This window comes from Perna viridis, chromosome 8, assembly GCF_037379345.1.
Source record: "Perna viridis isolate PV_CMFRI_1.1 ecotype Kerala chromosome 8, ASM3737934v1, whole genome shotgun sequence".
Lineage (NCBI taxonomy): Eukaryota > Metazoa > Mollusca > Bivalvia > Mytilida > Mytilidae > Perna > Perna viridis.
This window is the reverse complement of record NC_142452.1, coordinates 37805430-37819860: the sequence shown is the minus strand read 5'-3', so window position 1 is coordinate 37819860 and position 14431 is coordinate 37805430. Positions and strand designations below refer to the sequence as shown.

The 14431-nt window shown below is 31.4% G+C and overlaps 1 protein-coding gene across 11 annotated transcripts in view; it reads left to right on the top strand.

Annotated features, from left to right (window-relative positions):
- Nucleotides 1-284: 284 nt before the first annotated feature.
- LOC148610396 (uncharacterized) overlaps nt 285-14431 on the top strand; it is a 61784-nt gene continuing 47637 nt past the window's right edge. For 3 of the 11 annotated variants that reach the window (XM_088543010.1, XM_088543016.1, XM_088543018.1), the window contains exon 1: nt 14131-14272. In XM_088543010.1, the coding sequence (XP_088399136.1) occupies nt 14169-14272 (104 nt within the window). In that variant the 5' untranslated portion in view covers nt 14131-14168. Of the gene's footprint in view, nt 462-5475; nt 5621-5742; nt 5825-11116; nt 11461-12897; nt 12928-14130; nt 14273-14431 lie in introns of those variants that run through there. The other 8 variants (XM_088543009.1, XM_088543008.1, XM_088543013.1 and 5 more) reach the window with 7 other exon arrangements.

Below are 14431 nucleotides of genomic sequence, written 5' to 3'. Positions count from 1 at the left end.
ATCAACCCCTCTATACATATTCAAATAATATCGAAAGTGGGTAATTTTTAAAACGGGTCTCAAATACGTCTACTTGTAAAAATAATATATATATATGATAATGGTGATATAAACTCAAGCCATTCAAGGTGAATTACAAACTGCTTGTCAAACCATCACACGTCTAACTAAATTTGTGTATCTGTTCATTTAAATCACATTTGATTCCTCTGTTATTCTTGATATTTCTTTGAAGAAACCGCCATTTAATTGATTGACACGTAAGTCACGCCCACCAAGTTTGTCTTCCTGGATACATATCAACAAATTGATAATTGCCTCTTTCATTATAGGTTAAATGTGTATCCTGCTATGGTGATATGAACTTGAATTATAGACCTAACATAGCAACTTGAGAAGGGTGCTTCCTGTCACCCCTGGGAATTATTTACTGAATGGGGTTTACCTTATAGTCAATTAAGGTAAGTTAACTGGTATCAGTCAGACATACTAGATCTAATCTAATAAGATAATTGAATGATAAATCAAAAAAGTAATGACCAGTTTGATTTGTGTATAATAATTCAATTCTGCTATTGTTTATTCATGAGGTCATTAATACATTTAAATAACTCAGGAAATATGCACATTTCTGAATTTGATATTGTTTGCACAATGACAGTTGCTACACTGTATGTCTTAAACATGTTGATTTGGTCATATTTATTCGTTCTTAAGTTTTAGCTGGATGTCATGTGTAGGATGTAGTCCAAATGCTTCTGCATCTTGTATATAATACATGTATTACATTATGTTTGCATACATGATTATTTATGTGCAGTACCAGGGATGAAGTTGCATTATAGTATCAATGACCTCAGTACATAGAAATGGAGAGATTCTGCACCCACCCTTAAATTAAGATCTGCACACCCTCCTAGCCTCCCTGTATAATTCTGTGTTCATAATTTCAATGTTCATTTACTTTGATGAAATATTAATCAACAGTGCCACCAAAGTCTTCCCTATATCGAATAAACTTGAGCATTACATGTAGCTTGGTTAGTTAGGAGGAGGAAGACCATATTTCAACATTTGGATGTGGAGTTTATACATAACAGTAAAAATGTGCTCATAGACAAAATAATTTTTTATCCTATTTATTAATTTGTGGAGCTACATGTACTTCAGGGTCCCTCTGTGATTGATTTTTTAAAACATGTCTCTCAAATTGAAGATGTCATCTCCCTACAAATGCTGTGGGAAAAAAATAGTACACATCTTTTTCTTACAAAGCTGTCCCAATATATATAGGGTCAATAGTGTAACTTCATGGTAAATTTACAATGTATGTCCATCATTAAATTCAAATTTTGTCATCATTGAACTGCCATGCAGTATCTTAGATTTGTATTTCTGTTTTCAGCTAATTGAGCAAACTTGAGCAAATTTGGTCCTTAGTTGTCAAACACATTTTCCTTTCCTGAATAAAAATGGTCCATTTTATCACTGAATACCATGAAAATCATTGCAAAATATCAAAAATATGCAGGAAAGAAAGTTACAGAAAAAAAAAAATAGACAAAGATCCTGATGTTACATTTGAATTTTAATGTCTACTCCTGCAATTGCACCAAACTGTATAAAATTCAATACAACAAAAATCTTATTTGTACATGTACTTACACATAACAAATATACACTGTACAGTGTCCCACTAAGATCTTTTTTCACATCTGTTGGCTAAAATTGAGAAAAAAGAGTACAAAGATTGAGTACAATGAATGTAGTTTAACATGCATGCATAGAGTCCATCAATGTACATTTGTAGCCAGTTATTCTTTTAAATCAAAAGTTGGATAATTTTGATGGTCATTCATTTTACGAAGGTTCTGTGCATTTTTTTCTGTGACTTTCTATCATTCAATCAGCATGCTTAGCAGTTGTTGTTGATGAAAAATAGGAGTATGAAAGAAGCCACATCAGTTATAGAGGGATTTGTAGAAGTTTTTATCACTGTGTGAGATCCATTGTAGCATATCAAGTATAATTCTTTGTAAGAATCTGGCAATGGTTTTCTCAATTTGTTTTTTTTGTCTCAAATATATGGAATACATGCAGGAATCAACAAAAAGCTTTTTGAATTATTTTAATTGTGGTTACCATCTATGACGTATATATTTCTTTACTACTTAAGGATAAAAGTGCATTGTAAATTTTCCAGCCATTTTTCTATATAGCACATTTCAACTAAACTTGATCTATCAAAGTCTTAAAAGGGCAAACTTTACATACACTTTGATGGTTATTTTTGGAGGGTATAATGTATAAATACTAGGTTAATGCCACAAAATATCTGTTTTTTTCTTCTTCATGTGTCACACCTTATAAACATTGTGCCTGATTCTTAAACAGAGTGATACATAATGAGGTCTATACCTTCATTATCAAAGAATAATTCCTTGTTCATGTGTAATGCACCTTTGATTCACTTTATCATTAGATAAGTATGTTTTTATAATGTCAGTTAAGTTTATACTGTAATCATATGTATTGAATACACATTCAAATACATATTAGAATTTGCTTAGTGTTCTAACCTGGTCCCAGTGCCACAAAAAGGAGAAAATATTTAAGTCTGAGAATATTCTTAACATCCATAGTACATGTAACTCCAATCAAAGTCTTTGAAATGGACGACATCACAAACAGTTAAGAATATTCTCGGACTTATGTAATTTTTCAAGTTTTGTGGCACTGGGGCCTGATGCCCATTAACCAAATTAACCAAAAATTTATCTATGCTTGTGCCTACATGTATTGATTAAATTACACATATAGCTTACAGAAATGTAGAATAGACCTAATTTTTAGTGGAGTCCAAGTTGCTTATTTGCTAATTTGTATGTATGATTTTAATTACTTTATGTTTTTGGTTGTGTATGTCTGTTTTCCATGTCTGGTCTTTGTCCCTGGATTGCATTCTTTTGATTTCCACTATAACTCGGTTCCCTTGATCACTCTTTCAATGTTTTTAAAACAAGCACACTGACCAATCATTTTTTTGACTTATATTGTTCTAGCATGAAAGATCTTAAAAGATTTTACAACCCCTTTGAAATCCTTGTTATTCTTAAATAATTTAATTTCAGAAGTAACATGCTTTCTGATTGGATAACAAAATTTATCCATCACCTTATTGACAAATTTTGTATTATGACTGTGATGTCATCAACTTTTTTAAATGGTTTACTCTTTGAATTTTTTGTTTTTTCTTTTATGGGTTTTGCTGTGTCATTAAAGTTTTCAGTTAAAATTTAAGTAGCACTCCAGCTAAGAATCATGCAAAATGTGATTCATGGGTAAAAAGCCTACATATTTTAATTTTTGATATTTTGTTTGAATTGCCATAGTAAACAGAAATTAACTTTCAGTTTTTCATATAGTCCGTGTTCTTAGGAGATAAAAATTATATAGAATGCACTGTATATTTCAAAATTAAGGGAGATAACTCTGTAAATGACGCTCAAATACAACAGAATCTAATGGATTTTCAATGTTTATTATGTCCTAAGAGCAGGCAGATTTGAATGAATAATTACACATTTCATAGTATAGACCCATAAAACAACTTAATTACAAAAATAAAAATATGTAGCCTTTTTTAGGGTGTATCACATTTTTCAGATTTTGCATGATTCTTACAAAGACAGCTACTTAACCTTTTATTGACAAAATAGTTTGACTCGTGGTTTGACTTAACTTAGAAAACCACAAAATTTGGTTTCCTACAAAATATAGTTCTGTCGAACATGTATGTATTTTGCAAGGTACATTGTAATGATTTTCTTAGAAAATTTTGACCTGAATTGGAATAACATCTTAGTTGGTTTATCATCTTGTATATTTAATGGTACATGTACATGTATGTATCAAATGCCTGCTCTCCCCTTTTTTGTCTATGATGAAATTGCCTATACTAAGTATGAGAACACTTGATTCATACAGGTTGGCCAGGACAAGTAAAAATTGCAATTCAGACAAGTGAAAGTTAAATAATACTTGCCTGAAGGACAACCAAATTTGACATATTTTTCAACATGCATTAACTTTAAGACAACCTCGTATTCATTTTGAGCAAGTAAAATTTTCATCAACTTGACCATTAGAGGAAGCTTCATAAGTGTTGACCTCATACCCGGGGTACTGGAACACATGAATTGTAAACAACTGAAAAGTAGTCATCATTTCATGAGTTCTACTACATAAGGACATTAGATACCTGTACATATATACAAAGTGTAGGGGATGACCTCAAATGATCTACAAATCAAGACTATGAGATAACTGAATGGGTCATTATTGCATGTTTACTATACTGTGAAAGTACTTTAATTCGTGGATACCAGTTTTCGTGGATTAGGAAAGAAACACAAGATCATGAATTCTTGAATTTGTTGTTTTGTTGTTTTCAGTATACACATCAAAAGAAATCTCCTTTTCCTTGGGAACAAAATTTCTTGGTTTGGCCTTCCCATGAAAAACAATTAACTTTCATTATTATCTTCTTTTTGACATAGAATATTAAATGTATTGCATAAAGTAGAGCTTCCATAAACCCATTGACAGTCAGTACATTATTTAGTTATTAACAAGTCTATATAAAGTAAGTATGTGTCACTGTAGAAAATGCTTCATCAAGTAATTACCCGAAAGTAAAATCCTTAGGATGAGCTTAAATTTCTGTATTTTGTTATGTGAGCATGGAATCAATAGAATATTATATAACCCAATGTGACCTAAAAAAACTATGGAATGGGAACTTTAAAACATAACCAGAAAATCTTACAGAGTTTAATTATAAATTACAAGTGTCCGACTGTTGAAAGATATATAGTAGTGGACAAAATTAATTGACAATATCTGAACAGCATCTGTTGTTTTGTTCCTATTTTGGTCATCGGGCCATGATATTTTTTAGGGTAAAAGTATCAGAATTTTTAATAGTGGTCTCGACCTGATCATGTTAAGCTACTGAATCAGTGTGTTACATGCAGAGAGTGTCATGTGGGTCCTTAGAGATCGTTCTGTCAAAGTGATAAAAAAGGGTAAAGAATTCCTATATTGATTTGGTGTAAGAAAGTTCATTAAATTACCTTGTAACTGCTATATATTATTTTATATTGAAATCATTGTTTATGCATATTCTTGTGAATTTGTTTTATATAAATAACTATAACAAGGCCATTTAAAGAAAGATTTGTTAGAAATCAATACCAAGTCAGCCTTAAGTATTCATGTTAGATAATCAAACATCAAAAGGTTTTAAATCCTATCTCATATAAAATTCTTATGAAAATTTGCATTTCTAAAGACTTAATTCAGTATATTTTGTTTTTATGCATAGTGTTAAAGTTCTGGACAATATGCTATAAGTCTTTGTCAATTTGGATAAAATTGAGGGCTCATTATCACAAGTTTGGCACTAACAGATCTTTACAGTTGGTGGACAAAAAATAAAAGGGGGTTTTAATGAGTTTGGAAGTTTAAAATCCAAGGACAGCACTACTTTGACGTCGATCTGTTTGTCTTATGGTTACTAGCAGGGATTAACAAGCCTCCAGTCGCATTGAATGGAAAGGTTTGTCACTTCACGGCTAATGTGAATCTAAAAAGGAATTATTATCCACTGTTTGCTCACTGTACCATTTAATAGCACTTTTTTCATGTATACCATACTTTTTCTATAGAGGATAAGTTTATGCTTGTAAAATCTCAAAATTTGATGGAGGACTTCATTGCAAAATATGCTGTTTTAATTTATGGAAAGCAATTCTAATCAAAAGTAAGTTAAGCTTCAATACTGATGAGAGTTTTCAAAAATCTTCCTCGGTTTAGTAATAGAGTGATGGGGATTTCCTATTTGTTTCATATTCAAGGATATTAGCTATGGTTGCTTTCACACACCTGTAAAAACTTCTATGATAGGTTATCGATATCACGATTTTGCAATATTTTTTCTGTAATATTTTGATGTGGTTAAATAGTAGTTTTCATAGTTTACATGTTAACATTTTCCTCATCTACATAGATGAAACAAACATGCCGGTACTTATTTTTTCCAACAAATTATTTACATGTGTCTTTGTCTACAGCAACACATCATGTCAAATTAATTATAAAGCTGACAAGTTGTTCAGTACATTTCATTTGCTTAAAACAAAAAATCATCCCCTGAGTACTCAAGGGAACCAAGGTTATAGTGAATAAAAGAGTGTAATCCAGGGACAAAGACCAGACATGGAAAACAGACATACAGAACAAAGAACATAAAGTAACTAAAATCATACATACACAATAACAAAAGCAAATGAACAACTCGAACTCCACTAAAAACTGGGAACATGGACCAGGTGCACTGGTAGGGTAAGTGTCCTGAAAGAAATGAAACAGAAAAAGGCAATCAAATATACTCTAATCATACTTATGTCAGTAGATCCCTTTTTTTCACCATGGGTGGTTCTCACATTGTTTTGCCTTTATTAAAATTTGGGTTATATTGAAAGTTGCCACGCTCAAAGGCCTTTAAAAAAGGCTGTATACTGTAAGTGTATTAATTTTCCCTGATTCTGTCAAGTGACCACATTTGTGATTATCAATCTTCTAGGTTTAAAAAAAAATGATTAGTGTTAATATTGTTAAAAAACAATTTCATAAGTACCATTTTTTGCACTTTTCAGTCCATTGCAAAGATAGCAAAAATTAGTACCGACCACGAAAATTATATGTTTATAGTATATGAATTTCATGAATAGTAATAAAAAAACTGATCATGATATTTTTAACATATTTACATCACAAAAAAGTACAATTCCAGTAAATTTGGTCAAGAATGGTATTAAAAACTACAAGCTGTAATTTTTAGTAAGTTTCATCATGTATAGCCTTAATGTCACTGCATGATTCAATACTGTCTTGCAGCAGTTTAAAAATCTTACGGTTAAACCTAAGCTGGTTACCTTTATAAAGTAACCTTGTGTGTAGTAAGTGTATTTTAACTTATTGTTAGTCATAAGATTTTAACTGGTTTTAAATTGACTGATTAAGTACCAGGATTAATATCTGTAGTTAATTTTATTGAACCTGGAGACCAAGAGTTATCCTTCTTGACTTGGAATTCAATTGATGTACTTGGTCTTTTCTTAATGTGACTTAAGAAAAATACAAAGCTGTTAATACAATGGGTAACTTGGCATTTAATTTAAAAGTTCCTTTCAGAAATCACAATGTAAATGTCCATCAGAAAAAAGAAAACATATTGTGATATAGTGCTAACCCGAATAATCCAGCCATTATATTACGCTCCCTACAACCGCTCTCTTAGTAGAAGAGAAATGGATACGGAGAGGGTTAAAATGGTGCTTAAAAATACATCATGAAGACTTTCAGAAAACAGTCATTGTGAAAGTCAGTTTTAAAAGAAAACATATTGTGATAGCCCCTGTAAAACACATTGTGAAGGTTCATGAGAGAAGACACATTTCTAAAGTCTATTAGAGAAAATTTGAAATTCTGTTAGAAAAATTACATTGTGTAAGTCTGTTAATACATGTAGAGAAGTCACATTGTGAAATTCTGTTAGAAAAATCACATTGTGTAAGTCTGTTAATACATGTAGAGAAGTCACATTGTGAAATTCTGTTAGAAAAATCACATTGTGTAAGTCTGTTAATACATGTAGAGAAGTCACATTGTGAAATTCTGTTAGAAAAATCACATTGTGTAAGTCTGTTAATACATGTAGAGAAGTCACATTGTGAAATTCTGTTAGAAAAATCACATTGTGTAAGTCTGTTAATACATGTAGAGAAGTCACATTGTGTAAGTTTGTTAATAGAGAAGTCATATTGTGAAATTCAGTCAGAGAAACTTTATTGCAAAAGTCTGTTAGAGAAAATGTGAAAGTCTGTCATAGAAAAATCACATTGTGAAAGTCTGATGGAGAAATCACATTGTGAAAGTCTGATAGAGAAAAGACATTGTGAAAGTCCCTACAAAACAAAAAGTGAAAAAACAAAATACATTACTTTTTAAAATCTTTTTATTCGTGTAAAATAAAATATGAGATCCATTCGTTATTCAATAGAAGCACTGTGTTTTACAATTTACAATTTTAAGATCTTCCAAATTCAAATAGGGTTTGAATCAATTTTTTATTCTGAAATTCAACTGTTGGATTTTGTTCGATACTTATCAAACTTATTACGGTGTAAACAAATTATGCATAACACTTCAACTATTCCATTTACAATAATGGGTTTTCGTAGATATTGTTATGTAAGATATGGGGGTGGGGAAAAAGTAATCAAGGGAACCAAGGTTCTAGTGAAAATCAAAAGAATGTAATTCAGGGACAAAGACAAGACATACACAACATACATACAAAGTAACAAAGTAAATGAGCAACTCGGACTCCACTGAAAACTGGGAGTATGGACCAAGTGCACTGGTAGGGTAAGCATCCTCTGCTTTCTAGATACACCTGCCGAGTGGAAAGAGGAAAGGAAAATTATTCCTGTTTTTTTTGTTGGAAGATGGATATGAATACACTGAAATATTTATCCGTTTCACCATATGATGTTTTTATACCCCTACTCAAAGAGTGTGTGGTATATTGGAATCACTTCATCCTTCAGTCCGTCCAAATTTCCGTTTATCTCAGCTCCCAATGGATGGTTTGATTTAAAATTTAGTATGTGGCTTCATATAGATGAGGCATATGTTGTAAACAATGTTGGTTGCTCTCCAATATCATCTTCCTGTTTCATGGGTCTTTCCTCTTTTTCATGATATGGAATGTTAGAGTAAATTTTCCTCACAAACACAGTGGAAGATCCAGAGTTTTAGGCAGGGGATGGGGGGTGCAAAAAAAATTTCTTGACATGATCAAAGTGAGTGTTTTTCATAATTTAACACACACAATTTTTAAACAATTTTTTTTCTAAGGGGGCCGGGGCCCCTGTATCCACTACTGCAAACATCCCAGCTTCAAATGAATGAATTGATTTTAAATATGGTGTTTGGCTTCATATAGATGGCATATGTCATAAACAGTTTTGTTTGCTCTCCAATATCAACTTCCTGCATGAATGGGGGATGCATATTACGACAATGTGTGCAACTACATGTTTCTTTTGGAAAATGCAGGTCTTATGATTCTATCTCCGATTTCTTTCCAAAGAAGTTTTAAGTACCAGTCCACATAAAGTTCAGATGCTACCAATGGTAAAGTGATTCATGGTCAAGAAAAACCCACCAAACAAATGATGCTTTTTTAGTCTACATATGCAATTCTTTCACATAACAACAACCTTTTCTGCATTCAGATTTGCACTTTTGAGAAAATCATACATTTATCTCCCACTAAAAGCAACCAAATCAAGAACGATAACTCTTGCAAAGTGCAAACTTCATGTACAATCTATTTAATTTTTATCTCAAAAGCGCAACAACCAAATGAAAAACTAAGACTGGTTACGTGATCAGTTACTGTTTATCAACAAGAAATAAAACTGAATTCAGTAGGTTTTTGACATGCATGAATCACCTTCTATCTGATTTTCAGAAGGACTGCTACTTAAATACCTAGCTAAGTTGTATCTGTGTGTGTGTTAACAAACTTTCAATATTTGTTTAATTTTCTGAGTTATAATTGAACTAAGATTAAACTTTAATTTTCCTGACAATGTTACAATAGGCTTGAAATATAAGCTTCCAGATTGTTGTTTGATTAGAATCTATTTAGCTACATTGTTTCCTGTATCATGTTTTATTATTGAATTTTGTTACATATCTATGTAAATGTCAGGCATGAGTTGGAGATGTTTCAATTCAATTTAAACATGGACTTCTATGACCTTTTTGCCAGACTCTTTAAAGTTCAGTAGTTCAATAAATATCAAGAAAATGTAATTTCAAATTCAAATTGATTTCATTGAAAATATAATACAGTATCATTTAACAGAAAGTCGAACATAATCTGATTTTATACATTTTATTTCAATTTTATATAATTTTTACATAAATTAAATCTAGGTTTATATTGTAAGAATTCATTCTGTGAAAAATTGTGCTCGCATGTGGCTGTATTTTTCTGTATACATTTTAGCTTGATATAAATTTGTTGAACTTGCATGGATCATCTATGCATAGATATAGTTATGTCACCAGAGAGCAAGAATATCTATTTTCAATAATCTCATACTGTGCTCTCCTTGTTTAACCATTGTCACTTTGGCTTTCGATTTTGGAATATAAGTCTTCCATGGAGTTAATGTGCTTTCCTTGAAGAAGGTGCATAAGTTACTGTATTCAGATGTCTTTGTATCTATGGAGAAGTCTTGTAAGTGCTGAGTAGTTCACAGATACAATATAGATTCAAAATGTACATAAATATACATGTACATACAAGTACTTTACAACTGAGAACATGTTGATTTCTTGTAGCTGTTTGTGACATTATGTAAGGTGTTTTTTTTAATGTTATACTCTATTTATGTTTTACGGCTGTGTATAGGCATTTCATTTTTGATTAAGGAGGTAAAGTGTAGAGACATGGAATTATTGTTCTATGAGATAAATTAATCTAGTTTTCCATAAAAATTCATTGTATTATATCATCTTTTCTTAACGGGACTTGAAAAGATTGACATTTACAAATAAAAAATACCTATAAATTGATTGTGATGAAACTCTGCAGGATGAATTCCATAGTGTTTTAAACATATCACATTCATAAGAGTACTGCTATCACTTGGGTGAGGTGATCGATGATTAAGTGGACTACAAACGTTACTGAAGTAAATGACATAAAAGAAAGTAATGTAATAAATTGTGTACATCATAACATATTTATTACGGGGATTTCTGTTTACTTATGGATGTCACCATGCTATCTTGTTCTGGCAGATCTAACGTAAAGTGTTAAGTCTATTATATGTGTGACAATAGGTTTCACAGACTGATATTCTGATGATGGTTAATTCATGGGATTTTGATATTTTGATATCAGTATTTAGAAGGAAAGAAAGCTCTGAAGAATGAGAGTAGTTGCATAAGATTTACATTTGATAATCTTATTTTGTCATTTGAGTTTCAATATCTGTTTGTATTAATATATTTTTGCACTGGAAATCAACTTCTAGGAGCAGAGCTGTATTGACTTCACAGACAATCTCATTGTTTCATTCTGTTTGGAATTAGAGCTGTGTTCTAGGTTCTGAGGTTATAGAGCTGTGTTCTATGTTCCAAGGTTCTGGTGCTGTGTTCTAGGTTCTGAGGTTGACTTTATTCGATCAAAATTCCTCTGAATATCAAATGAATGTATGCTAAGTTGATCTAAACTTTTCCTGAAGGAAATCTAATTATTTTAATGGAATTCTCAATGGGACGTAAAAATTCTAATAGTAGAAAATCAGTCAGGTAAGAAAGTCAATAAAATTCTAATCTAATTTTATTTTGTCATTTTCTTACTTTGAACAATGAATGATGTATTGATTTTTTTAAAGGTATATATATCATAATTATTTGACATAAACTTGAGTTGAGAAGTTCTTGGCAACAGGGCTAAATATTGTAACTTTTTTCTACTTTCATATCCTGCTTAGGATTGTATTATACATGTATACTATGTTAAATGTTTTGTTCTTAGGTTGCCATGCGGCCATCTTGTAAAAAAAGTACATACAAATACTAATTCATGCAGTGATGAAATATTGGGGGTCCAGGGATCAGACTCAACCTTTTATTTGGAAAATGTATTAATATTGTACTTAATTTGGGTAGAAATGAGCACATGATAGCCTGGAATCACACTTTTTTATTGACTAAGTTTTTTGAATAGCCATTGTAGCGTAGATATAGTCCAACATTTAACTGACTTGTGTTGTTGCCCAAAACTTTTATTCCAACTGCTCTACAGCCAAGAATAGAATAGATATACCCTTACTTGTTTCTAGTTTCCTTATCCACCACATTTTATTGTGCTTATCCTTATGTTCTATATTGCCTTTTTTATTTTAGACCTGCAGCAATAAAAGCAAATTTTATTGCCCCATTAGTAACAAGGAAGAGGGAATCAGCCAGACAATTATTTTCCCACCTATCTATCCTTTCTGTTGAAACTTCAGAAAGCATGAATATGAAACATTAATAAATAGATGAGATAAATGAAGGCAAAAAGGTACACATAAAAATGTGGTGTTTCTAAGTTAGATGGTTGCTAAGTGGTATACACTCACTACTTATATGCCCAGAGTAATCATTTTTAGGATTTTATTTGGCAGTTTTAGACACACTGCAAAAATATGACAAAATTAACACCCTATTTATATTTACTTTTGACAAGACAGATTTACTTCGCGATAGAAGTATAATGTATTGTGACCCATTTCAATAGATTCATGGTCTTGTCACTCTTGTGTTAGCATCCCTACTTTAAATTCTGGAAGTCTTCAGGGGCTACCTGATGAACCATGACTAAAGAGAAGTGAGTTCAAACAAGGAGAAGTTTTAGCTCATTTCTCCCTCTAGAATTTAGGCCCTGATGAATACAAGATGACAATCAGACATGTTGTTTGTATGATTTTGCCCTGTTAGATCCTTACAGGAGTTGTAACACCTTCTGATATATTACCTTGGTTACAATACAATAAGTGTAAAAAAAAATTTATACTCATGTGCAAACTAATTACATGTTTATTGCCTTTTTGTGCCAGAAATGATGCAGACATTTGTACTGGTACATGCACTATTTAAAATTGGTATTGTAGATTAGTAGCAAATCAGAATTTAAACTGTAAATTAAAAATTAGCATGGGTCAGTATCTGATTAATTTATATATATTTTCCTTCCTTTAGATGTGAAGTATAATTACATATGACTGAGTGGTAATTATGAATATTACTTTTCTGATTATAATGAAATTTTGTGTGCTTGGTGATGTATTGGTTAAACCTTTGTATCAATCACACTTAATGTTGTGTACATATCTAGTGTTACTGTCTCTGTGGATGTTGGTGTAAATAACACTGTACACCTCTACACATTTATATTTCAAAATGCATGATTTTGCCATATTATTTTGCAATAACTGGACCTGGTGTTGCCATGTTACTTGGCAATGATTGATATTGACACATCACATTGCAATTCCTGGTGTTGCCATGTTACTTGGCAATGATTGATATTGCTACCTCACATTGCAATTCATGGTGTTGCCATGTTACTCAGCAATGGTTGATATTGCCACATCACATTGCAATTCCTGGTGTTGCCATGTTACTTGGCAATGATTGATTTTGGCACATTACTTTGCAGTTCCTGGTGTTACCACATTTCTTTCCAATGCCTGATATTGCCATATTACTTTACATTGCCTGATGTTGCCAATTTCTACTATAATGCCTGATGTTGCCATATTACTTTGCATTGCCTGATGTTGCCAATTACTACCATAATGCCTGAAGTGGCCATATTGCTTTACATTGCCTGATGTTGCCACATTACTTTGTATTGCCTGATGTTGTCAATTACTACCATAATGCCTGATGTTGCCATGTTACTTTGCAATGTCTGGCATTGCCACATTACTTATATTGCCATATATGTATTTTATTGTGTTTGTTGAGAATTGTATTTGTGCTGGTTGGTATATTTTTGTGTTACTTGTTTCCCAGTGTTTGGAAATGAGCATGTAATTATTGGATGATACAATGATTTGATTTTGGAACACTATAAATCATAAAATTTTGTGCAATATTCTTTTACTGATTATTCTTTTAATGAACATATATTTTTGATAAGTTTACTTTTCCATCATTAACTTACTGCAAAAATAATGAAAATGAAACTGATGTAAAATATTTTTTTTGTTTACAGGAGTTTTAATCCTGATATTGAACCTAATCTTTAGAACTCCTCCAAACTTATCATACCCTTTCCAATTAAACCGAAATTCAAGCATTGTTTAAACTTGCCCTAATTTTAAATATTCACATATTTATTGTTTGAATTACCAATAGATAAACAAATAGATTGACGTTAAACCTCAACAAAAAAACAAACAAACATATTTTGATTGAATATTTATAATTCACCTGTGACCATTCGATACACCAGAACACATTGCATGGTTTCAGGCTGTACTTGTGTTGTGTTGTATGATTTCAATATCAGCAGAATGAAAGGCAAATTTGGATTTGGTAATTGCACTTGTAATGTTTCAAAGGGAAGGTAATTTCTTTTGTATATTCTCTGTGGTTGGTTTATTCATGTTTTTTGGTTTTTAAATGACAAATTTTTTGTGTTCTTTAATCAGTAATGATAATAGCCTGCTTATTAAAAAACAACAATATATTGTTCATGTTTTAATTCAGGAATACCATATAGTTT